General features: G+C 48.1%; 1 protein-coding gene and 1 long non-coding RNA gene across 2 annotated transcripts in view; one reads left to right on the top strand and one right to left on the bottom strand.

Annotated features, from left to right (window-relative positions):
- Positions 1-554: 554 nt before the first annotated feature.
- On the bottom strand, positions 555-4,999 carry LOC134483918 (uncharacterized). The gene is made up of 2 exons (XR_010061113.1): positions 4,799-4,999; positions 555-1,083 (listed from the first exon to the last, which is right to left on the bottom strand). It is a non-coding gene; the product is annotated as an uncharacterized LOC134483918 (long non-coding RNA).
- A 58-nt stretch (positions 5,000-5,057) lies between these two features.
- Positions 5,058-26,179, top strand: part of Tspan15 (tetraspanin 15) — a 44,381-nt gene continuing 23,259 nt past the window's right edge. Inside the window, exon 1 of the mRNA NM_001115032.1 lies at positions 5,058-5,247. Within this exon, the coding sequence (NP_001108504.1) occupies positions 5,152-5,247 (96 nt within the window). The 5' untranslated portion in view covers positions 5,058-5,151. The remainder of the gene's footprint in view (positions 5,248-26,179) is intronic.

Below are 26,179 nucleotides of genomic sequence, written 5' to 3'. Positions count from 1 at the left end.
CCAGGAAACCCCTCAGCCTGGAAACCTCATCTGCTGAGTTAGAAGCACCCTCTGTTTAGAAATGACAATTCCTGAATCTATGGACCCACTTTCAAGTCCAGGCAAAACAAGATGGCAGCCACCCTGGACAGAGGGATGGGAAAGGGAGGATCTAAAGGAAGAAGGTAGGCAGGAAGGCACGGGGGGGAGGGGGGACCCACACCCGGTGTGATCATAAGGGAGTATCTATCCCAGCTTGCTCTGGAGGGGGCTGGCTGGTATTTGTTTGGAGCTGGGGGTCAGACTCATGGCCAGTCAGGATGCTATGAGACCAAAGGTCCACACAATCTTCAGCAACATGTGGCCTCAGGATCCTGACACACGACTTCCCGATGAAGATGTCCCAAAGACTGTTCACATGTACCTGGGGCCTAGGAAATTCCCCTCCTGAATTTCTTCAAACCACTCTTCAGAAAAGTGTGGCCCAGGAGTTCTGTTTGTTTTCGGTTTTATGTTGTTGGTGTTTTATAACAAAAGCTAATTCTGAGATTCATCATCATCACCACCACCTGTAGTTTAATGTTTTTCAGTGTCTATTTTTATTTTTATTTATTTATTTTTTTTTTAAAGATTTATTTATTTAGTGGATATGAGTACAGTGTAGCCATCTTCAGACACACCAAAAGAGGGCATCAGATCCCATTACAGATAGTTGTGAGCCTCCATGTGGTTGCTGGGATTTGAACTCAGGACCTCTGGAAGAGCAGTCAGTGCTCTTAACTGCTGAGCCATCTCTCCAGCCCTTTAATGATGATTCTTAAATGCTTTAACTTCCCTTGTAGCCCACCACCCACCAGAGGTAGTGGAAAAGAAAGGATATAGGGGAAGTGGACCTGTTTAGAAAGGTTCTTTGGAGCAACTCCTGTCTGTCTTGCCTGGAAATCAGCGATTCAGTTTGCAGGTGGGCAGTAAGCTCTATCCACTGGCAAACACCTCGTGGACACACCAGCAGTCCAGTTCGGTAGAGTCGAGTTAGCAACAGTGGTGACATGACCTAGCAGAGACAGCCAGGCCTCAGGCTCGGTTGGAGTCACCAGGAGGGACCTGCAGGAACACCAGGAGAGGTTGTCAGTTGTGCCTCTCTCAGGAAAGCGAAGATCAGTGAAGACCCGAGACTCAAAAGCATTGCACAGCTGGCTGTACCAGCAAGCCTAGCTCAGGTCCCATGATTGCCTGTTGAATCCTATTCATACCCTCCAGACATCAGTGTCCTCTATGGGTCCTGCCTCAGCTGACATCACTCTGCCAATCAGCCTGAGTCCTTGGAAGACTGACTGCAGCACATCGTCAGAAGTTTTTTGGTGTGTTTCTCTCTATGAAGTCCCGACAAATGCAATGTAAAGCAGACCAATACACACATGTGTTAGCAAACAGTCCTTCATCACGTGTCCTTTCACGTGCTTGCTTTAGCAGAACATCTTCTCTCCTGTGTCCATTTCAGTGAAACGTTCCTTCATGCGTTTGCCCCAGCCAAACACCATCCAACTGACTTTCCAAAGAATCCTTAAGTTTCCACTTCACCGCCATCACCATCACAATCACTATCACCACCACCACCACCACCACCACCACCACCACCACCACCAGCAGTATCATCACCATCGTCACCATCATCATCATTACCACAATTAATACCACCAGTGCCATTACCACCATGAAACCTGTATCTATTCCTGCCTTCTTCACTCTTTGTAAATGACAGGAGCACCTACCTACTCTTCAATGCAAACTTACCCAAGCCAAACTTAGGGGGGATCCCAGACATTCCTCACAAGCCACACCCACCCCTCTGTAAGCCCTGCCTCTACCAGACAAACCCAACGTTTTGGTTTTTTTTAAGATATATTTACTTATTTTATGTATATGAGTACACTGTAAATTCAGACACACCAGAAGAGGGCATCAGATCCCATTACAGATGGTTGTGAGCCACCATGTGGTTGCTGGGGATTGAACTCAGGACCTCTGGAAGAGCAGTCAGTGCTCTTAACCACTGAGCCATCTTTCCAGCCCCCCAAACCCAATGTTTTGATGTCACAACAGGACACTGTTGTCTGCAACAAGTCTGAGACCCACGTAATCAAGATACGAAAAAAAGTTGCTGAAGAGCTTTTTGCAATGATTTAAATAAGTTCATGATTTTCTCTTGGGCCAAATTCACAACTACCCTGGGGTGTGCCAGCTAGAAATAGCCCAATTCAACTGTTAGCCCTTATTCTCACACCCTCCACCTCAGCTACTCCCTTATCACTGGACCTTCCTAGCTATCTTCTGAATGGCAGGTGAGATTCCGTGAACTTTCCACATAAACCTTACTGGTGGTCTGCACTATAATGGGAAATAAACAGAGTCTCTGGTTTGGTTTCCCTTCTATGGCTAGGGAGAAGTTGCTGTCATTTGTAGATTGTAGCGTTAAGAAAGATAGAGTTCCTTTCTGGTCACCACCACGCCCTCCGGCTCTCCTGGAAGCTCTGTGCCTCCCTTGCAGCCCTTGCACCAGCTGTTTCTATGTGGGAAGCTCATTGCAACATTAGCATACACCTGCATCTGAAGTTAACCTCTTCCCAGCAACAGGTTCAACACATTGTTACAATTCCAACAACGCCTCAGTACATTCAACAAATTGTTACAATTCCAACGCCTCAGTAGCACAGCACAGGGATTCTTTCGTCTTCTTTTGAAGCTTTCCTCAGAGCCCGAGAAGTGGCTTACACATTTGCTGTCTGATCTGATGAAGAAGGAATCTAAGGTTGTCGAAGGGGAATAGAAACGGTCCTACCTCATTGTTTCAGAGATGGGGAAACAGAGACTAGAAAGTCGAGGGTCCAGTTGTATGTATAGCTGCAGAAGTACCCAAGGACACCAGCTAAGTAGAATTCTTACTTCCTTCTCTTTCCACCTTCGCAGCCATTACTGACAAGGGCAGTTTCCCCCTAAATGTTCCGCTAAGTTATCATGAAGAGAAATCTCAGCACATGCTCTAAGGGCGGTACAGATAGCCACAATGCTAACCTTTATGAGCCGATAGCCACAAAACCGGTTCCTGTAACTTCAGTGAAATCACTTAAGACTTGCAGGAAGTGCTTGCTCAAGGACATTGTAGAGACAGGATTCAGGTAACTGACAGCTGTGTGTCCCCCAAAATGATTTAGCCCAGTGTGCTGTCTCAATATGGAGGAGCACCTCCGTAAAGTCTTTACTCTGTTTGGACAAGGACAGTGTCTAAGTTACTTTACCCAGTCTGTGCTTACTTTATTGTGTGTGTGTGTGTGTGTGTGTGTGTGTGTGTGTGTGTGTGTGTGTATGCGTATGCTTCATAGTGAGATGTTTTTAAAAAACAAATGGAAAAAATGCAGTTCCTGAGAGATGGCCCAGGCTTAAGATGGCTTCCTGTTCTTGCAGAAGACCTAATTATGGTCCCTGGTACCCAGGTCTGTTGGTTCACCATTATCTGAAACTCCAACATCCAGCTCTGGATCCAAGAGCCACCACGCACTCACAGCATTCAGATACACAGACACAGACACACACAGACACACACAGACACACACAGACACACACAGACACACAGACACACAGACACAGACACAGACACAGACACACACAGACACAGACACACACACAGACACACACACAGACACACACACAGACACACACACAGACACACAGACACACAGACACACAGACACACAGACACACAGACACACAGACACACACACACACACACACACACACACACACACACACACACCTTTAAATAGAAATACCAGGATTAGCCTGCCTACCTCCTGGATATTTCTCCCCAACTTGTCTGTAGGTGTCATTCCCAGACTCACCACCAGAGGCCCCACTCAGAACTTCCAGAGATTTTGACTAGTGGCTGTGCATTTAATTACAAATGTCCCAAACACAGACTGCCTGGTTCTCAGACTATGTTAGGCTAGGCCTGGAGACAGGAAAACAACAGAGTACAGCTGGGAGCATTTAGCAAGGAAAACCGATTCATAGCCCCCTGTGGCCCAGGCCACCAAGGCAAGGCTGGAGGCGGTCAGACCCTGGCTGACTGGGTAGTGACTGGGTTTGAAGATGGGCCTAGAGGGGGATTTCTTGGGAGAAGAAGTTGGGGAACAGAGCGGGGAACCAGAAGGGAATTTTCATGCTCAGCTGGTTGAAAGACTGGGAACAGATATGTCTCTGGGAGACTTATGCTCTAATGGGACACGCTGGACTGGTGACCTTCCAGGATGTGACCATCACTTTTGCACACTCGTTTGCATGCTTTTGTTTTGTGTTTTGTTCAGACAGGGTTTCACACATAGCCTTGGCTGGCCTGAAACTGGCAGCTCTCAAACTCAAAGATCTGCTTGCTTCTGTCTCTTGGGCACAGGATTAAAAGAGTGTGCTAGGATACAACTACAATGACAACACACTCGGCGTTTTGTTTTGCTTGGTTTTTTGTTTTGTTTTGTTTGTTTTCAAAACAGGATCTCATTGTGTAGCTCTGGATATCCTGGAACTCGTAGTGTAGACCAGATCGCTCACATAGATCCGCCTGTCTCTGCCTCCTCCTAATTGCCCCCACCGTCGCTGTCAGTCCCTACCCCTTTCTAGCAGTATTCATTCACAACCGTGCAAAGCCAGCTTTGTTTTTGACCGTGCTTAGGCACCCAGGCTCTTCGGTAAGCCCTTTATCACTGAACTACAGTGCGAGCGCCGAAAGCCTGTTTTCTAATGTGGAACCGGGCACGCTCGTTCTTACTCCTGCGCCTCTCCAGGCTACACGCTCCCACGCCGGGATCCGGAACGTGGACATCTATGGCCAGAAGCGCTCCTTCCTTGAGTCTCGCCCCCACCGCTCTCCCGGTCTGCTGAACGTCTGGAGCCGAAGCCACGCCTCCGGAGTAGAAGCCACGCCCCGACAGCCTGACACTCCCCCTCGCGTCCATTGGCCGCCTTCATTGTCCGCTCCCTGGCCCGAGCGGTGATTGCGGCCCGCCTGTGTCAGTCCCGGGAGAGAGCGCGGGTGGCGGGCCAGGCCGCTGGACAGCCGCAGGTGGGGCCTGGAGCGGTGGCCGGATCGAGGCAGCCCCGCAGCCCCGCGCGGGAGCCAAGATGCCCCGCGGGGACTCGGAGCAGGTGCGCTACTGCGCGCGCTTCTCCTATCTTTCGCTCAAGTTCTCTCTCATCATCTACTCCACCGTATTCTGGGTGAGTGATGGGGCCGGTGAAGCCCCCATCGGGGTGGGGTATGGGACGGTCCACACTCCCTCGATGGCCTCCTACACTCGAACCAGGGTTGGCTCCAGCTTCAGCCACTCAGCGAGGCCGCTGGGAGTGCCGCGACGGCTTCTCGCACCACTTCCCTGGGAACCGGGATATCGTGGCGGCTCCAGCTCAGCTCGGTTTCAGCAGCCCAGTCCTCAGCGTTTGAGCCGATTGCCCACAGGACACCACTTTCTTCACCTGCTCTGCTGAGCTCCTACCTGATGGGGTAGCTCTGGCTGCTCTGAAGGGCGTGGGTATGTTATTGGCTGCGCCCACCACGCCTTCAGGGTGTGACTCCCCATCAGCCAGCCCAGAAGTGGTCAGCTTTTGTGCTTGTGGCCACCTGGATTCCAAGTCTGGTCCCTGTTGCTGCTTGCTTGTGCCTTTCCTCTGGCCAAGATGTTTCTCTTGGGTGTCTTACTTTCCTCCTTGATGCAAGGAAATGTGCGTGCCTTCTTGTTGGAGTGGGGCATTCCACTAGACAACTCGGTGGCCGCTCCTGGGTGGTGTTGCTATTTCCACGAGTTTGCCCACGAGGCTTTGCCCACGAGGATCAGGATGGCACTGGTTGCGCACAACCAGGCTTTGAATACTGCCCGCCACTTCCTAGCAGAGTGATCAGGGGAAGTTCCTTTATTGCTCTGACCTTAGTTTTCTCATCTGTAGTTGGAGACAGTAATTATTAAATATTTGGATAGTTGTGGAAATAAAATGATGCAGGCCAAGATGAGACCACAGAGAGCTAAAAAATGGGAGATAGTAACAGTGTATTTATTATGTTATTATACTTATAAAATAACAATAAATGATAATTATTACTATTTATTGTTATTACTATTGGGGTTTTTTTGGTTTTTTTTTTTTTTTTTTTTTGAGACAGGGCCTCTCTATGTACCTGCCTCTGTCACCCAAGTGCTGGCATTAAAGGCATGTGACCCCACACCTATTACTATTGTTGTTGTTATTATTGTGACAGGGTCTTACTGTAGCTTAGTCTAACTGGTGGTGGTGGTGGTGTGTGTGTGTGTGTGTGTGTGTGTGTGTGTGTGTGTGTGTGTGTTTGCTCATTTGTTTTGAGACAGCATCTTATGCATTTCTGACTGGCCTAGAACTAATCTTGAACTCATAGTAATCCTCCTGCCTTAGCCTTCCAAGTATTGGAATTAAGTTGTAAGACACCATGTTTGGCACTATTAATGTTACTATGGGCAAGGACTCTTTGCCTGTGAATGATATAAACTAAAAAAGGTCCCAAGAGACATCCCTCCCCCCTTTTAGACAGGGTCTCAAGTCATCTAGACTGATCCCAAACTCACTCATCGTGTAGCTGACGATGACCTTGAACTTTGGATCCTCCAGTTTGTGCCTCCCACACTGGGTACTGGGATCACAGAGGCGCCACTACCTGTGACTTATCAGGGCATTTTAGAGTAGCTGGACTTCAGTCTAGACATGAGGATATCTTTCCACAGGTCGGCTCAATGTTCACCTCTGTAGAAGAGTGCGTATGTAGATAGGCTTGTCCAGAGATCCCAAAGGGTCCCCTGAAAATAAGGCCCTCCCTCCCTCTGCCCCTCCCTCCCTCCCTCTACTTTCTCTCTCTTTGTCTTTCTTCTCCTCCTCCTCAGTTCCCTACTGGCTCTTCTGTGGGCAGGAGCTGCTGGGCTGGCCATCAAGACTGCCTTTGAGGGCTGGAGAGATGGCTCAGTGGTTAAGAGCACCGACTGCTCTTCCTGAGGTCCTGAGTTCAAATCCCAGCAACCACATGGTGGCTCACAACCATCTATAATGGGATCTGATGCCTTCTTCTGGTGTGTCTGAAGACAGCTACAGTGTACTCATATATAATAAATAAATAAATAAAATATTAAAAAAAAGAATTGCTAAAAAAAAAAAAAAAAAGACTGCCTTTGAATGGGACCCCTTTGCGAGGCAATCCTGCAGGCAGATCTTGATTCTAGTCCTGCTGTATCCAGACTCACTGACATATTATAGGCAAATGATATCTCTGTTTGTCACAGCTGTTGGTTCTAGTCTTTGGCTAGCCTCCAGCCCAGTTCTCTGACTCCAGGTACTCTGAAAGAAAGATAAGCGGGGTTGCTAGACTCCGAAGGGTGGGGGTGTGGAGGTGGGGCTGAGACGTGGGGTATGAGTTGCAGCCAGGGTAGACGATTTGAGCTATAACTCAGAGGTTCTCACTCAAAGTCACATCAGAAGTAACTGGGAGGTGTCCAACACCACAGATCCCTGTGCCTTGGCACAAGTGTTTATTACTGTGTACCTCAGCTCCTCACACAACCGCAGTGCGAGCTAGGGCTGGGTGGGCCTGGAAGACCACAGTGATTCTTCTGTCTTGTCTTGCCTATAAGTCAGGGACAAACGGGAAAGTTAAGGACAAGGGTGGAAAGGTGGGGGTGGGGGTCCCATTCCCTCTCTCTTCTCGACTTCAGGGCATAACCACTGATTCTTCATGCCTCTCCTTTTCCACCTGTGAAATGGAAATGTGTTATACCGTGCCTTGCTCCCCCAGGGCTTGCCTTTTTAGAGCTAGTGGTGAGAGAGAATGAGGAAAGAGCTAAGTGAAGGTAAACACTGGCTGGATCTGGTGAGGTACACACACCCCCTCCCCCGAAACCTCATCAAAGCAAAACACAGTTACATGAAATCAAAAGAACTCGTAAGGCCAAAATCACAGCCCCTTGCAGCCACACCCCCTCCCTCCATCGATGCCCACGTTGGCTCCACTTTTCCGGAAGCTGAGCAGGGCGCAGAACTTGGAACCTTTCCTCTTTAGCCAACTGATCCTGCTGTGTACTGCCATCCCTGACAGTTCTGCTTAAAAAAAAAAAAAAAAAAAAAAAAAAACTCCCCACCCAGGCCAAGAAGTCAGCTGTGGGCAAGGCTGCTGGGACGGCTCCAGTACCAGAGTGTGACTGCAGGGTGGCGGCGGCTGCTGCCAGTTAAGTAATTTGTCTGGATTGAGTTTATTGCTAATTGAAAACCATTTACAGAAAACCCCATTATCTGGATGCCATCTCCTGCCCCACCCCTGGCAAGCAGGCAGGTCGGGGCAAGGGTTACTCACTTTACTAACCCAAAGTGTGAGTGCTTGCAGGGCGGCGGTGGCATACACCTTTAGTCCCAGCACTCGAGAGGCAGAAGCAGGCTGTCCTCTCTCCGTGAGTTCGAAGCCAGCCTGGGCTATCTGAGAGAGAAATCCGAGAGAGATATTTTACCACCATAAACCTTGTTTTGTTTTTTAATAAGATTTAATTATTTTTGCTTTGTGTATAAGTGTTTTGCCTGCATGGAAGTGGTATTAGCTGCTTTTTCAAAATAGTGTCAAGTATTCATTATTTATCACACCACACACATGTAGTATCATCCGAGGACACGTCTGGACAGACACTTCCACTGTGGGCTCTGGGGATCGAACTCAGATCATCAGGAGTACGTGGCAATCCCTTTTACCTGCTGAGCCATCTTGCCGGCCCTCGGGGACTATATTGGTATGTGTCCTGAGAAATGTCTTTAGAGATGAGAACCTTGGTGTGAAATCAGAACGGCTTTTCCACTGTTGAGCTGGTGGAGTCCCATACATACACATACACATACACAGTCCCTTGTCCTATGAGTGTCTGCAAGCGTTTACCCCCATGGGTGCGTTGTCCCTTCACATTGTGAGTCTTTGTCTTTACTGTGTGGAAACTTTTAAGGACAACGTGAGTGCCCGGTGATTTGTATGTTGTCTGCGTGCAGCAGCGGCAGCGTTTCTAAGCCTGCCCACATTGCTCCAATTTTGTGTGTGCTGTTGAAGCCAAAAAGCTTTTGTATTTAGAGCATAATGGATAAGGGGAAAGAAGGGGGCTACATCTGGGCTGAGAGTGAACACTTACTTCATGCCTACCATGAGCAATCCCTGGATTTGATCCCCATCCCCGAGGGGGAAACATCAGTTATTTCTATATCAACAACTATGTCCTCCCCACGTGGACCTTTATAGGGACTCTGGCCATTTGTATATAATTCCACACTCTGGCCGTGTGTGTGTGTGTGTGTGTGTGTGTGTGTGTGTGTGTGTGTGTATGTGTATGTGTGTGTGTGCGTGCGCGCGTGTGTGTAGAGTATATAGCTGGGGAAGAACTCGGGGAGAGGGCTTCATCTACGAAGTCATAACCTATGCTGGATGCACAGCTTCCTGCATGGCTGCTTTAAGGTCACCCAGCCTCCTGCCATATGTGTCTGCTGCTATGGGGGTCAGAAGAGGGTATCAGATCTGGAGTTATATACAGTTGTGAGCTGTCATGAGAGTGTTGGGAATTGAACCCAGATCCTCTGGAAGAGCAAACAGCCAGTGCGCTTAACCACCGAACCATTTCTCCAGCCCCATGACCATGAATTTAAAATCTCCCTGACATACCTCCAAAATCCTCGGATTGTAGGCATGTACCACCATGCCAGCTTGTAAAATGTTTTTTTTCTCTCCTTAAAAAATCATCATTGACTTTGCAGGATTAGGTGCATCCTCTCCCACTGAGGCCAGACAAGGCAGCCCTCTACTGTATCTGTGCTGGGGGCCTCGGTCCAGCTGATATACTCCCTGATTGGTGCCTCCCAGGGGTCAGTGGGTGGTCTTCCTGTGGGGTTCCCATGCCTTCAGGGCTTTTGATCCCCCCAACTCTTCCACGGGGTTCCCGGACCTCCATCTAATGTTTGGTTGTGGGTGTCTGCATCTGTTTCGGTCAGCTTCTGGGTGGGGCTCTCAGAGGACAGTTAGGCTCGGCTCCTTCTATGAGCAGAGCAGAGCATCATTAATGGTGTCAGGGATTGGTGCTTGCCCATGGGATGGGTCTCAAGTCGGGCTGGTTATTGGTTGGCCACTCCCACACCTTTACTCTCTGCTCAATCTTTGTCTTTCAAGCCCCAATTAAATGCTTTTTTTCTTTTTTTTCTTGGTTCTTTTTTTCGGAGCTGGGGACCAAACCCAGGGCCTTGCGCTTCCTAGGCAAGCGCTCTACCACTGAGCTAAATCCCCAACCCCTTTTTTTCTTTTTTTAATGCTTTTCCGTTCTTTATAGGTACAGCAAGAGCACCTGTACTGTTTTCTCTTTGGACATAGAGTCTAAGAGGGAGCTGTTCTGGCTGGTTTTGTGTCAGCTTGACAGAAACTAGAGTCATCAGAAAGGAAGGAGCCTCAGTTGAGAAATTGCTGTCATGAGATGCAGCTGTAAGGCATTTTCTCAATTACTGATCAGTGGGGGTGGGGTTGGGGGGCAGCCCATAGTGGGTGGAACTCTGGGTGCTATAAGAAAGCAGGCTGAGCAAGCCAGTAAGCAGCACCCCTCCACGGCCTCTGTATCAGCTCCTGCCTCCAGGTTCCAGCCCTGTGTGTGTTCCTGTCCTGACTTCTTCCATTGATGGACTGTGATCTGTAAGTGTAAGCTGAATAAACCCTTTCCTCCCACCCCCTTCCAACCATCGTCGACAGAAAATGCAGGCAATGATACACAAATTAAAAGTAGAAAGGGGGAAGGTCAGAAAGATGCCTCAGTGGGTAAAGTGGGCCGTCCTGAGTTTGTTCCCTGGAACCCACTTAAAGGTGGAAGAAGAGACCTTTTCTTTTTTTTTTTTTTTTTTTTTTGGTTCTTTTTTTCGGAGCTGGGGACCGAACCCAGGGCCTTGCGCTTCCTAGGTAAGCGCTCTACCACTGAGCTAAATCCCCAGCCCCGAAGAGACCTTTTCTACAGCTGTTCTTCTCTTGTTCCCTGTGACCCATGTGCCCACAAGTGCACAATAAAAATTAATAAAAATTTAACAAAATTAAAAGGAGAAAAGAAGTCTTTCTGTTTCAAAAATAGAAATGAAGTAGATAGCTAGTGACATCCTCCCCTTCCTGCCCCGGCACCCTCCCCTTCCTGCCTTGGCTTGTCTTAAATAGAGGGGACCCAGCTACTAAGTTATTCCAAGGCAAAGGATGGGCTGGGTGCAAACATACACATGCAGTGTGTAACGTTTATATATTATTATATACTTATGTAATATTTATATATTATATATCCATGTAATATTTATACGTTATCATATATTTATGTAACATTTATATATTACCCGTGTGTTTTATATATTAATATTATATAATAATATTATATTGAATATATATATGTTCTCACTGAGCAGGGAGCTGTGGGGAACCTCATCTTTTCACTTAATGCTTTAATGTTTTTCGTTTGGGAGGCAGGGTCTCAGGATGCCTGTGAACTTTGGATCCTACCGGATGCTAGATTTAGAGGTCTCCACCACCACACCCAGTTTAGATGCCGCTAACTATTGAACCCAGTGCTAGCCAAACACTACCAAGTAGCCCAAATCACCAGGACTTCACGCAAAGTAAAATCTTTGTAAATTTTGTGCATCTGCTAGGGTCTGCCTCTGTCTTTTAACTAGTTAATTAATTGTTGTGTGTTTATGTGTGTGTGTGTGTGTGTGTGTGTGTCTCAGGTCCCCCAATCTTGTATCTGGAAGTCAGAGGACAGCTTTTTGGAGTTGGCTCTCTCCTTCCACCCTTTTGTGTGTTCTGTGGCTCAAATTCAGATTGCCGGGGTTGCAAGGCTTCTACAGACTGAGCCGTCTCACGGCCCCAAGGGGCTGCCCTCTTTCTACGTGGTACTCTTAACAGACTTCAATCTAGACCGTGCCAGTGTCTTATTTTCCTGGCCGTAGCTGGGGAATTCTGTGGTTATTTCCAATCTGAGCCACCTGTACTGATGCACCCCACCCCCACCGCTGCCGCCCATAACTCCAGGCATAACTTCCAGTGGGTGCACTCAGAATCCCCCGCCCCCACGGAACCGAACTGAGCCCCCCCACCCCAGGTTTCAGCCCAGTGTTCGCTCTGCTCCTCCTTCTGTGTCTCCAAGTTGTCACTGTGAGTCTCATCCAGAGGCACCCAGAGCCTCCCCTTCCCATAAGCAGGGTGAATTATTGTAACACGTGTGCCCCAAGACCATAGGACCTCACGTCTCTAATTTTAGCATTGCCCAGGACATCCTGGAGATCTGTTTACACGCACTGCTTTTTCTTGCTAGGCTTTGGGCTCCTGGAGGTCAGGGGTGTGACTCACTCTAAATACCAGCTAAGGGCTGAGCATACAGAAGGAAGGGGAGAGCCTAGGGCTTGAGGGTGATGGAGTTTTACCTGTACCCACAAGGCTGGGATTGGACCCAGGACAGAACTGAGCCTGGCTGATATGTCTGATACACTGTTGTGTGGATCCTGGGAATGGGACTAGGGAGCAGCAAATATTCAACCACTGAGCCATCTCTCCATCCCATCTCCCCCCACCCCCCTTTTATTTCTCTTTTTTGAATTGAGGTCTCATATCGTCCAGGTCTCAAACTTTTATTGTAAGTGAGGATGGCCTTGAACTTCGGGTCTTCCTGCCTCCGCTTCCCAAGTACTATTTGTTACAAGTATTCACTACCATGTCCTTTTTTTAATGTGGTCCTGGTGATCAAACTCAGGAAGGGCCTTGCGCATGCTCAGTGAGCATTCTCCTGCCAGCACTAGAGTCCCAGCCCCTGGATCCTTGTATTTCCCTGTTACAGAGTGTGAACTCTGTACTCGGCAGCATCTCTGCGGATTTTTCCATGAAATGGATGTTAAGAGCAGAGCACACCCCGGCTTGCGGAGAGTAAGTGGAGTGATATGTAAACCAAGCTGGGAGCCGGGCCTGGCACTGCAAACACTCCACCTCTTATATACACAGGGCACTGCCCAGAACGCTCTCCCCTCCTCTCCCTGCTAGGTGCACTACCTCAGCCACCCTGTTAGAATGAGACGGGTCCCTAAAGACCCTCTGGGTGTCCAGAAGAAATCAGGGTCTGGAGCAAAGTGAGGAGCTGCCTTAGAACGCTCCCCCAGACCAAGAAATAGGCGTCTCTCCACAACCTTCAAGCCCTTCCCACTCCTGTAGCTTGCACCTCCAGGGTTAGAGTGGGAGGTGACCTCTCTGGGAGGAGTCATCCTCTTCCCCCTACGTAGGTGATAGCAGATGGAGAGCATAGTGGATTCTGATAGATTTCCATTGCTTGTTGAGACAGAATATCTAGCCCAGGCTAGCCCGGAAGTCACCATGAGGCCCAGGATGGCCTGGAATTCCCAGTGATATTCTTACCTCAGCCTCTTGGGTACAATGATTACAGGCGTGTGCTTCCACACCAGACTCTTGCAGATTTTACTCTTTGAAAATGAGTCCTGTTTTTGAGAAAATCATACAAGTACCTGATGTTTTTAAAAAAAAACTTTACACACACACACACACACACACACACACACACACACACACTGTGGCTGTCTTCAGACGCACCAGAAGAGGGCATTGGATTCCATTACAGATGGTTGTGAGCCACCATGTGGTTGCTGGGAATTGAACTCAGGACCTCTGGAAGAGCAGTCAGTGCTCTTAACCACTGAGCCATCTCTCCAGCCCCAGTACCTGATTTAAAAAAAAAGAAAAAAAAAAGTCAAGCAATTTAGGAAAACGTGTTGAAGACAATAATTTACTTTTGATCCTACCCCAGGAAGGGACCTCTGTGAGGTATTGATTGGCATCTGTCTGGACATCTTGTACATTTGCAGAGGTTTGACTCTGGATTTTTTCTCTCTCCTTGGTTCTTTGGGCAGGGCCAGTTTTACATTCCAGGCTTTAAACTCCACAGTAAAACCCTAGCTGTGAGCTAGCCAATGGCCTTCACCATGGAGAAACCTGCTGTACCTCCTGGACTATGAAGGACGGCCCTCAGCCCAGGTCTGGGCCTCCCTTAGCCTGAATCAGGGTGAGGTGGGATTGTAGTCCTCCAGTGTCCTTGTACAAAGGAACAGCGGTAGGTTCCAGAATTCTACACAAGGCCTTGTTCCCTCCTGCAGAGGACTGGCTATGGCTACCTCCCCCTGTGCACCTGCGCAACCTGACCCAGCACCTGCGGCTCTGATTCTGAGGAAAACAGGCAGGGTTACAGGCCCTCCTTCTGCCTCTCTTCTCTCTAGGTGACTCACGGGGACACCCAGGGGTGGGGCTCACAGAAAACCAGATAAGGGACCGATCTTGGAATTCCTGTGCCAGCTCGTTCCACCTACAGCAAAGATGCCCTTCTGGGTGAACTAGGTCACAGGGCACAGGGACAGGCTTTCTCAGAGAGGACTCTGGCCCTGAGTTGGTTTGGGTTGACACCTTGGGTTCAGGGCTAGGCCAGCTGTTCTTTCTAGGGATGGTAGGGATGATACAGTAATTCATTCTGTCAATGACTTGGCACCTCTTCTATGCCAGACACGGATAATGCAGGGCACAACCATGAACAGGAGAGGCTTTTGGATAAATCCTTAGAGGGACATATTTACTCTGGTGGGAATCCAGGAGTCCGTGGGAAAGGCTAGGAGTTCCTACTTCAGGTCAAGAAAAGCCAGGAGCTGGGTTTTCAGCTGAGTTTGCAATTGACAGGGAACATCCGTAGAGAACACCTCAGGCAAGCAGGCAGGCAAGGCGCTAAGTACAAAAGTCCCAAGGCAGGCAAGTCAGGGCTGAGGCTGGAGCACAGAGGAGCTTAGAAAAAGCCAGATGTGGGAGGAGAAGGAGAGGGGATTTGATTGTTTGGAGCTTAGGGTCAGGGTCAGAGTTGCTGATAAGGGAGGTTTCATTGTGAGGACTGCTGGCAGGGACATCCAGGGAGACCTAGGTCATTGTCTTCTTTTCTGTGTGAACTGGGAAAAGGACTGCCTTTCCCAGAATCCTCATCTGTGGCCACCCCTCAAGGGCTTTGAGAGGCTCTTGAAAAATTAAGTCTTTAAGAGCCTTGGGAATGTTCAGTCCCCTCTCCTTGGAGAGAGAGAGAGAGGGAGATAGAGAGACAGACAGACAGACAGACAGACAGACAGACACACACACACACACACACACACACATACACACACACACACACACACACACTGGGGCCTAAGGTGAGCTGTGGAGCCATGGAACCGGTCATGTTGGAGGAGACCACTTTTGAAGAAGCCCTGTCTTCTAGAACAGGTGGTGTGGTTGTGGCCTCCAGTTGAGAGGTCGAACCCATGACGGGGGGTGGGGGGGTGGGGGGGGATGGTGTTACAGGTTCTAGGCATCTTCCTGCCTGTAGTGCTTGTTTGCCTTCTTGCTGTGATGAACAGCAATCCAACAAAAGCAATTCACAGAAGCAAAGGTTTATTTTAGCTCACAGTCGGAGGGTCACATTACAGTGGCAGTCAGGAAGCAGAGGGGTGATGGAGGGTCACATTACAGGGGCAGTCAGGAAGCAGAGGGGTGATGGAGGGTCACATTACAGGGGCAGTCAGGAAGCAGAGGGTGATGACCCTCTGCTGCTTAGTTGCTCTTCTCCATTTCACGAAGTCTCTGTGGGACCTTGCTGACCACATCCAGGAGCTTTCCCACCTCAATCAACTCATCTAGAAACCCCCTCACAGGCGTGCCCAGAAGTCTATCTCCTAGATGATTCTAGACCCTGTCAAGTTGACCAACAGTGTTAACTATCTCACTGCCCTGGGCCGTGGGGCACACCAGCAGAGGCTGCACACAAGGGGCATGAGAGTCAAGCTGTATGAGGAACGTTCCACCAGGCTCCAAGAGCCTGTTCCAGAACCCAGAGAAATGGACAAGGCATTTCTGGGGGCCCAGGGTAACAGAATCTACAGGGACCAGCAGTGTCATGCAGGTAGCTGGTCGTACATGTGTATGGTTCTGAGCTAGGCCTCTGGGCCAAGGCCAGCTTGACAGATGGAAATTGTAAGCAGACGGCCACAGCCAGTGTGAGCTGGATCCCTTGAGCAGAGCTACTACAGGAGTCCTGAGGACTGAAGGGCTAGTGGGGTTGGGGCGCCTGAAGAGAGGATCCAGTGTGAGCCTGGGAGGGCTAGCATGTGAGAAGGCATTGCCCATCCATGCCTCACCTCTCTGAAAGGCAATAGTTACCCTTTCAACAGACAAGGGGCCACGTAGCATAGGCTAGGATGCATAGGGAGGCGGGAGAGCTCAGCTCCGTTACTAAGAGAGAGATAAAGAGGGGTCTATTTAGCTGTGTGACCAGAGTCAGGTTGGGGACAACTCCTCTCTGTCTTGATGTTTGTTTGTCCTTTCTTTTTTTTTTTTTTTTTTTCTTTTTTTCGGAGCTGAGAACTGAACCCAGGGCCTTGTACTTACTAGGCAAGCGCTCTACCACTGAGCTAAATCCACAACCCCTGTTTGTCCTTTCTTTTCCCTATCTATTTATCTATCTATCTATCTATCTATCTATCTATCTATCTATCTATCTACCTACCTATCTATCTATGTAAGTATGTATATATATATGTGTGTGTGTATATATATGTATATATGTATATACACATGTATCTATCTATGAAAGTATGTATGTTTATATGTATCTGTCATCTATGTATATATTTAAGTATGTATCTATGTATCTATGATCTATGTATACATATGTATCTATGTAAGTATGTATCTATGTAAGTATGTATCTATGTAAGTATCTATCTATCTATCTATCTATCTATCTATCTATCTATCTATCTATCTATCTATTGTCTGTCTGTTTAGCCATGGCTGTCCTAGAACTCACCATGCAGATTGGGCTTTAAACTTACAATTAGTGCGTGTGCATGCATGTGTGTGTGTGTGTGTGTGTGTGTTGTGGGGGGGTGCATGTGCCACTATGAACATGTAGAGGTTAAAGTACAGGTTTGTGGATCTGGTTCTCTTCTCCCACCTTTACCTGGTGTTGGGACTGGTCAGGCCATCAGACTGGCCTGGAAAGGACCTTTTAGCCTCTGAGCCTTCTTGTGAGCCTCTGTATTTTAATTTTCTTCTCTCTTGAAAAGAGGTGATTATTGCCTCTCAGAGGTGGTTGACGTACATAGGATGAACCTAGCAGGATGTATGGCCAAGGGTCTCACTAGATACTATAACTGTAGCCCCCTTAGTTTTCCTTTACTTTTCTGGGTTCTTGGACAACCCAGTGATGTGGGTAGGATGGGGATGGCATCCGGTTTTACAGATAGAAATACTGAGGCCCTAGAGGGGAAGTGAGTAACTTGTTTGCTGCCACCTCATCTGTTTCATGGAGAAAACAGTGCCTATTGTGTGTTTCTCTTTTTTTCCAGAAGGGACTTTCTCACTTTCTCACACATACGTGGTCTTGACCTACGAGACAATTCAATATTTGTTTTGTGAGTAGAGGAAAACAGCCTTGGCAGAGGGAGTCTGTTTTTCTGTGTTACAGCTTTTCCACTTTCCTGCCCAGGACAGCTGTGTGTTCCAGAATGGGCACTGCATGTGTCCCAGGATGGTCACATGGCCTCGCTTTGCTGCTTCTCAGCAGTTAGCAGAGTCGGTGCTTCAGGTTCTCCAGAAATCAGAGTCACATCTGACTCGTGTGTGCCCTCATACTGGGCCAGGACCCTGTGCGGGCACAGGAACAGTGGCGGGTGGGTAACCAGTTCAGAGCTGGGTGTAGTGGAGTGCCATGCTCTCTTCCGAGACTGGGTCACTTACCAAGGTCAGAAGACTTACCTTCTCCTTGCTAGGAAGCCTCCTGCCCTTAGAGGTCTCACAGATCCACATAGCCACACCCATCGTGAGAGCTGCTGACTCAGTGGATCTCACTCGGACTAGATCCTGTCACTTTCAGTTGGGGCCACATTTACATTCACAAGCTCCAGGGCGTGGGGTCAATTTCTCCAGGTGATTTTTTTTTTTCCTTTTGGTGTTTCTGAAACAGCCTTTTTTTTTTTTTTTTTTTTTTTTTGCTGGAATTCAGGCTAGCCTTAACATTTTGGGAATCCTCCTGCCTCTACCTTCCTAGAGTTGGGATTACAGGTAAGCACAGTGGTTGCTTCCAGATGATTCTGATACCTGCCTCGCTCGTGCCTCTGGCTCACCTCTCTGCTTGGCTCTGACTCGGCCTTTGACCGGGAGCTACGGCTGTTGGCCTGGTCTGGTGATGAGCTGTTGCAGGGAACCTGGCTGAGCTGAGACAGCTGTTGGCTTGGGACTCAAATGGGGCCAGTGGGGACCCTGGCCACTGATGTCTGGAGGTTCATTTACCACAGTCACATCTCCCAACTCTTACATCCCCAGGGGCTATGTATTAAAAAAAATTTTTTTTAACACGGTCTCATATCTTAGGGCTTTATTGCTGTGGAGAGACACAATGACCAAGACAATTCTTTAAAATACAAACATTAAATTGGGGGCTGGCTTACAATTTCAGAGGTTTAGTTCATTATCGTCATCATTGGAAGAATGGCAGTGTCCAGGTGCTGGAGAAGGAGCCTTGCTTTCTACGTCTCGATCAAAGACAGCAGAAGGAGCCTGTGTGCCACACTGAGTGTAACCAAGGCTATACCTTCTAATAGTGCCACTCTCTGTGGCCATGCATTCAAAAATCTGGGATGGGGGGGGGGGGGCTGTATCTATTCAAACTATTACACCAGGCTACCCTGAGATTTGCTATGTAGGATGACCTTGAGTTCCCGATCCTCCCGCTTCCGCTCCTCGAGTATTGGGATCAAAAGTATGTATCCCCCCCCAAAAAAATGTGTATCCTTATGCCCATTTGTCTGGTGTTGGGGATTGAAAGCAGGGCCTCTAGCATGCTAGGCAAACACCCTGCCAATGGAGCTCTGTCCTCAGCCCCTTAAGCTTGACCTTCTGCCACCAGGAAACCCCCCCTGTGCTGCCCTGCGTCTGCTCAGGTCCACATCCGCCTCCATTGTCTCCTTGGAGCTAACAATGAAGAGCTCTTCCGCCTGTCGCTCCCAGATCAGCTGCTTTCTAGACGCGCATTTGCAGGCCCCCTGGGAGCTGATGTTTGTCCCTGTACTGTTCCTGTGAGGAGGTGGCTCTGAGAGGACAGTTGGGTGGCCGGCTGCAGGTAGACTCCTTTGTTCTGCACTTCTTTCTTTGCGGTCACCCTGAGTGCTCAGTCACCAAACATTTCTTTGCCATCTGGGAGTTTTGGATCCTCTGGAGGCTTGACCGAAAGAACCTGGGTGCTGGAATAGGGGTGGTGGCCCCCAAGACAGGGGCTGCAGCTCCACCAGGGAAATGCATGGACCACAGTCCAGTGTGGGAAAGGAAGGAGTGGACAGAGCCCAAGTGACAGAGGTCCCCTGGTCTGGGTCTCATCAGGCTCCCTGGAGTTGGCAGGAAGCAGAAGGACAACCAGTTTTACTGTCCTGAAAATGGTTCTTTTTTTCATTTTTGAGAGGATGTGCCAGGGCGTGAGAACTCATATTCCTGGGGAGGAAGGATAGCCTTCAGCAGAGACAGTTGGCCTGGGAGTTGGGAGAACTAGGTCACAGCTGCTGACCAGTGGCTAATTCACTGTGTGACCTTGTGGGGAGTGGTCACTGTGCCTCAGATTGCCATCTGCAAAAGAAGGGGGTTGGGCCAGATGGTTTCTGCCTGCTTATCTCAGGAGGTTACACCACAGGATTTCGGCCCATCTGTGTACTAAGTGCTGTGTTCGCTAGAAAAAAATAATTAAGGGGCCAGAGAGATGACGCAGTGGATAAGGTGCTTACTGCTCTTCCGGAAGGCCCAGGTTCAATTCCCAGCATCCACATTGGGTAGCTCATTGGTTATAGCTCCAGGACATCTGTCATTCTCTTCTGGGTACACCATATGTGTAGTGTACATACATACATTCAGGTACATACACATCAAACAAATATTTTTTTTTTTTTACAGAAAATAGTTAAGTACCTTGAGTGTTTGATTTTAAGGTGCTGGTTGGGTTAGGTCTGAGACTGTTCAGAGGGAAAAGTTACCATTTTAAAGAAAAATTGTATCCATCAAGGTGGTTCATGCCTGTGATCCCAGCACTCTTAAAGCTGGGGAGGCAGGATTACCAATTCAAGCCAGGCAAGGCTACAGAGAAAAAGATCCTGTCTCAAAACAAAGATAAAATGAAGAAGCAGTAACACACACACACACAGAGACATAGACACATAGTCACACAGACATAAACACATATACACAGACAGACATAAACAAACACAGACACATAGACACACATACACACATACATACACACATACACACAGACAGACATACACACATATACATACTGACATAGACACACATGTACACACAGAGACATAGACAACTATACACACATAGACAGACATAGGCACATAGACACAGACAGACATAAACACATACACACAGACAGACAAAAACAAACACAGACACATAGACACACACAGACAGACACACATACAGACTGACAACACACATATACATAAAAACATAGACACACATGTACATAGACACATACACAGACATAGACACACATGTACACACAAAGAGACATAAATATCTACACACACACACAAAGGTGCACACACACAGATATAAATACCTATACACACACACACACACACACACACACACATAGGCACATACAGACAGACACACATGTACACACACAGAGACATAGACAACTACACACACAGACATAGGCACACACAGATATAGATAAAAACGTACACACACACACACACACACACCCAATTGGTAAGTCTAAGCGGCACATGGCAGGCAGTCCAAGTGTGCGCAGGGCTGGAGCTTGGGACACATGGGAACCCCCAGTGACTGTGTCTGGCTCTTCTGGGGACTCATCATTGTACCACCTTTTTGCTGACTTTCTGAAAGAGCCAGGAGTCTTTTTTTTTTTTTTAGATCCAGTTGGTAAGATATAATTGCCCACTTAAACATACAAAGCCCGGTACCATCCATCCCTTAGGAACATTAATAACAACCTGTAAATACACAGAGCAGAATCTTAACATCACCTGCCTTGGCTTCTCACCCTCTCCTCTGTCTGTCTCTCTCCTTCTCCTCTAGTCTCCTCCTCTTCCTTCAAACTTCTCTCCCGCCCATCCTTCCTTCTCCTCCAATGACAGGCCTCCTTCTATCCTGTACCTGCCCCTCACCTGTATTTTACAAATTCACTGGGGAGGTTCTGGTGAAGTCACCTGATTACTGAGTACGTGACTAGGCAGCTGTCCTTGGGGCAGTGGAATTAGCATCAACATACAGATAACTTCAGGGCAAACCACAACATTTCCCCCTTTTTGTCCAGTTAAAAAGCCTTTTCATTTATATATAAATTGAGTACAATTATTACCATTCTACAATTTATAAAGCATATGATATACTCAACACCCAGTCCATCTCTATATCCATTAAACAGAACATTCAGTTATCTATTCCAGCTGAAGAAAGGCTTAAAATCTATATTATATCTTGGCTAGCTTGTATACTATCTGATAACTATCCAGTAAAATATGTATATTCAGAGTTATACAGCCTGATAGGCTATGAGACTATAATCAGTCTTCAACCCCGTCAGAAATCTGAGAATGACCAAATCTCTATACACATAGGAAGCCTAACACGGCTTCCAGAACTGACAGGTTGTAGAGACAAAACTCCACTAGCACAGTCCCCTGTTAGCAACATGTGAGGGCAAGTCTTCAGCCTTCTGGCCCAAAATCAACTGATAGACTCTTGAAATGCAGATTTTGAAGGGCTGATCACCCTGTCTTGGCAGAGTTTATCAGTCAACTATTCTGCATAATTTGTCCTTTTCTGGACAGTATTAGTCTGCAGATGAAACAGGCAGTTTTGTCCAGGGGCTGCCTAGACACAAAGTATTGCCTCATCTGGAGGTAGAGATGTTCACATTCTTCATTAAATCCACCAAAGGGGAACTGTTAGGAGCAGATATGTCTCAACAAAAGATAAATAACTTTAAGTCTCAAATTTTGTGGATTTCTGACGTTTTGGAAACCATCTACCTATATAAGGTAATCTGAACTGTTGTCTCCATATCCTAAATTTTATCTTGAAAGTACTCTCACAAACTCAGAGCTATGACTTTGCTATTAACTGTCACAGTAGGCCACAGTTTACAAAGGAGGTTGGCCATCTCAGGGGAGCCTCTGAGTGACCATTGCGTTTTGCATTTTATAGCGGGGAGGAAGAACAGAGCTCAGAGAGGGACCTGGCTTTCCCAGCTCCTCGGAGCCTCTTAGTAACGTGGGCTTCTGTTGTCAGGCTCTAAGCAGCTCCGGCTGCGGGAGGGCTCAGGTAGGGCTCAGGTAGGGTTCACAACTGCCTCTCTTTCTTTTTTGAGGCAGGATTTTACACTGTGGCACAGCCCTGCCCCACCTCAGCCTCTCAAACAGAAGGATGTGCAGGTGTGAGCTGGAGCCGACCCACCTGCCTTGTGTTTGCTTTGAATTTGCTCAAAGCTGCAGAGGAAGGATTAAGGTGCCAGGCGGGCTCCTCTCCACTCCCCAACCCTTTATCTTCCTACTTAGCTCCTCCCCTGACTTTTCTAAAGCCCCCAGTGTCTTGTTTTCTAGTATAAGAGGGAGGTTCCCATTAGAGTCTGTAACTTAGCTCCACCAATTAGCAGTTGGTGAAGTCTCCAGGTTAGCCTGTGATTTGGGACCAGAAGAGACCTCCGGTCCCTGGCTGTCAGCCCTGACACTTCCTTGCCAGTGCTGGCTATGAGCTCTAAGGCCTGTCACAGACTTCCTGGAGAGCACGGGGAATGGGCCCTTCTTTCCTCCTTTCCTTCCTTCCTTCCTTCCTCCCTTCCTTCCTTCCTTCTTTCTTTTATTTTTTATTGTTAAGTTTGGTTTTTCAATACAGGGCTACTTTCTATAGCCTGGGTTATTCTAGAACTAGCTCTGTAGACCAGGCTGACCTTGAACTCACAGAGATCTACCTGCCGCCACCTTCCAAGTGTGAAGATCAAAGGCACACATACAGGAAAGATAAAAGAAGGCCTTAGCTCTGACCTAGGGTTGGGAATTTTGCAGTTTGGCCATTACAGAGGAAGCTGTACAAGTCCAGACAAATTACTCCAACTATGCCAGCATGTATTTTGTTGTTGTTTATTTTTTGAGACAGGGTCTCTCTTAATAATCTTGACTGTCCTGAAAATTGTTATGTAGACCAGGCTAGCCTCAAACTCACAGAGCTCTTCCTGCCTCTGCCTCCCAAGTGCTGGGATTAAAGGTGTGCGCCACTGTGACTGACCTCCAGGGTATATTTTAAAACGAAAGGGACCCACCCCTTTCAGGGTCCACAGTAAAACTGCAACTCACAACTGTCTTTAACGCCTGTTCCAAGAGATTTGACACCCTCATGCAGGCATACAGGCAATCAAAACACCAATACGTATAAAATACATAAGTAAATAAATAAATAAATTTAAAAGGTGTTCCAGTTGTGTCTAAAACGTTTTTCAGACACTAAAAAAATAAAAACTCATACTCCCTGTACTATAACTGGTGTCCCTTTGACCAAAGGTCCCAGAGCATCTAGAAACTCACAGACCTTCAGATCACTTCTATGCACACTCAGGGCCTCTGCCCTCTGCCCAGAGCAAACAGCCACCTCTTTGTCTTGACTCCTGTCTTAGTTTGGGTCCCATTGCTGTGAAGAGTCACCATGGCCACAATAACTCTTATAAAAGAAAGCACTTAATTGGGCTGGCTTACAGGTTCAGAGGTTTAGTTCCTAATCATCATGGTTGGAAACACGGCAGCTTGCAGGCAGACATGGCGGAGGAGTCAAGAGTCTTGGAGCATATCTTGATCCGCAGGCAGATGAAGGAGACCGTCATTGGCATAGCTTGAGCTACTTCCTCCACCAAGGCCACACCCACTCCAAGGCCACACCCACTCCAAGGCCACACCCACTCCAAGGCCACACCCACTCCAAGGCCACACCTCCTAAGAGTGCTACTCTGGGCCAAGCATTCAAACACTTGGGTCTATGGGGCCATTCCCATTCAAAACACCACAGCTCCCAAGTCACAATCCTTGATCGGCTACAAAGTTTTAGGCTTGGGGTCCTGCCTGGATGCTCCTCACGGTAGCTCAGGTGCTCTCTTCACCCATCCCTGGCTACAGTAGTAATTGACTCCTCTCACTGTGATGGCTAAGCAAACTCCATAGCCTGTCATGTTGAGAATAGAGAGGGGTGCAGAGGGAGGCCACTCAGGAACCCATTGAGTCACAGAGGCGATATCCCACCTATTTAGTCCCAGGGCCTGGCTCATGGTGGCGGTTGATGGATACAGAATGTAGCATAGGATGCATCTTAGCTATTTTTTCTGTTGTTGTGAAGAGACACCATCACCAAAGCAACTTATAAAGGGGCCTGTGGTTCAGAGGGTTAGAGTCCATCATGGCAGACTGGAGGAGGTGTTCTGCATGCAGGAGTGGCAGCTAAGAGCTTACATCTTAATCCATAAGTCTTCTGAAACCCCAAAGCATGTCTCCTCCAGTAATGAACCTCCTCTAGCAAGGCCACACCTCCCAGTCCTCCCCAAATGCCTCAGTATTTAAATGTCTCAGACTTGCTGGGGTGTTTCATTGAAGTCCACAGGATTCTTCCCTCCTCCTGGAAGGTAAGCTTGGCTCAAAGTGGCTGTCATGGGAAAGTGGTTTGTTTTTCTGTTTGTTTGTTGTTTGTTTTCTGACATTGGATTTAGATTTCAAGGTAGGTGTGTGTGTGTGTGTGTGTGTGTGTGTGTGTGTGTGTGTGTGAGACAGTGATTCCTGAGTGATCTATAGGAAAGGAGTAACATTTATTGAGCCCCTGCTGGATACCCAGAACTTTGGAGTGTCCTTTTGCTTCAAGGGCATTGTGGTTACTTGGTCATTGTGAGCTGACTTGATTAACCACCTTCCATGCTGGCTGTTGTGGTAAGAGCGTGGTAGGTATGTGGAGAAGCCATTCAACTTCCTGGCCCTAGACTTTTGGGACATGCTATACGATATGTGATATACGTGCAGGCTGTGTTGAGGTCACAGTTGGTTGGTGGTGCTGGCTCCTTATCTCTGGACTGCTGAGAGGACAGAGTATGTGTCATTCATATTGCCACCAGTGAGGGCTTCCTGTTGTTGCTTTTGTAGACGTTGAGAAGAGCAGAGAGATCCCTTTTACCCAGTGAACTGAGAAACATTCCCAGGAGAGGAGAGCTCTGAGCTGAGCATTACAAATAAGTAAATAAATAAAATAGGGCTTTTTTTTTTCCAGACAAGCCCAGGCTAGCCTTGAACTTCTGATCCACACTTGGATTTTTGCAGGGTTAGGGATTGAACTCAGGGCCTCATGTGTGCTAGGCAAGCATTCTGCTAACTGAGCTACATCTCTAACTCATGGTGACTATTTGTTTTGGGCTGATTGGGTACCCTGGGCTATAGGGGAAGGCAGTCATGGGTTGGGTGAGAAGGAAGAAGGTTGAGCCCAGGGGACTCCCCACCCTGTAAGGCTCTCATCCCTAGGGTCTCCAAGCTCCTATCCCAGAATTCCCCATTCTCTCCTACCATCAGTAAAGCTCTGGTCCTGCATCTGAGTGCTCCTGCAGTAGCCTGAGTCCCCAGGGTCAGATGTACAGGGTGCACTGCAGGGAGAATGGCCTTGTGCTCTGTTGGGCTCTTGGCAGTGAGCTATCAAGGCTGAGAGGAAGTAGGTTCTTGGCAGCCACTATTATCCAAAGACCATGGGGACGCTTTCAGGGAGGCAGGGCGGAGGGTTGTGTGGGTGTGTGTGTGCGTGTGTGTGTCAGGAGTGTTGGGGAAAATGGAGGACAGGGGTGGGGGGGATGGTGATTTACTCTTGCTCCTCCTTGTCATAACCATCTTCGTGGTTTTCATATTCACCATGATCCACTCCTGTCCAGAAGGGGATTACTGTGGAGGCCTTCTTGAGCCCCAGAAGCATCTCAGGCTCTGTCATCGCTCAGATTTACCCCTC

This window comes from Rattus norvegicus, chromosome 20 (genome assembly GCF_036323735.1).
Source record: "Rattus norvegicus strain BN/NHsdMcwi chromosome 20, GRCr8, whole genome shotgun sequence".
In the NCBI taxonomy this organism is placed as follows: domain Eukaryota; kingdom Metazoa; phylum Chordata; class Mammalia; order Rodentia; family Muridae; genus Rattus; species Rattus norvegicus.
The sequence above is the reverse complement of the archived record's forward strand: the minus strand, read 5'-3'. Positions and strand labels throughout refer to the sequence as shown.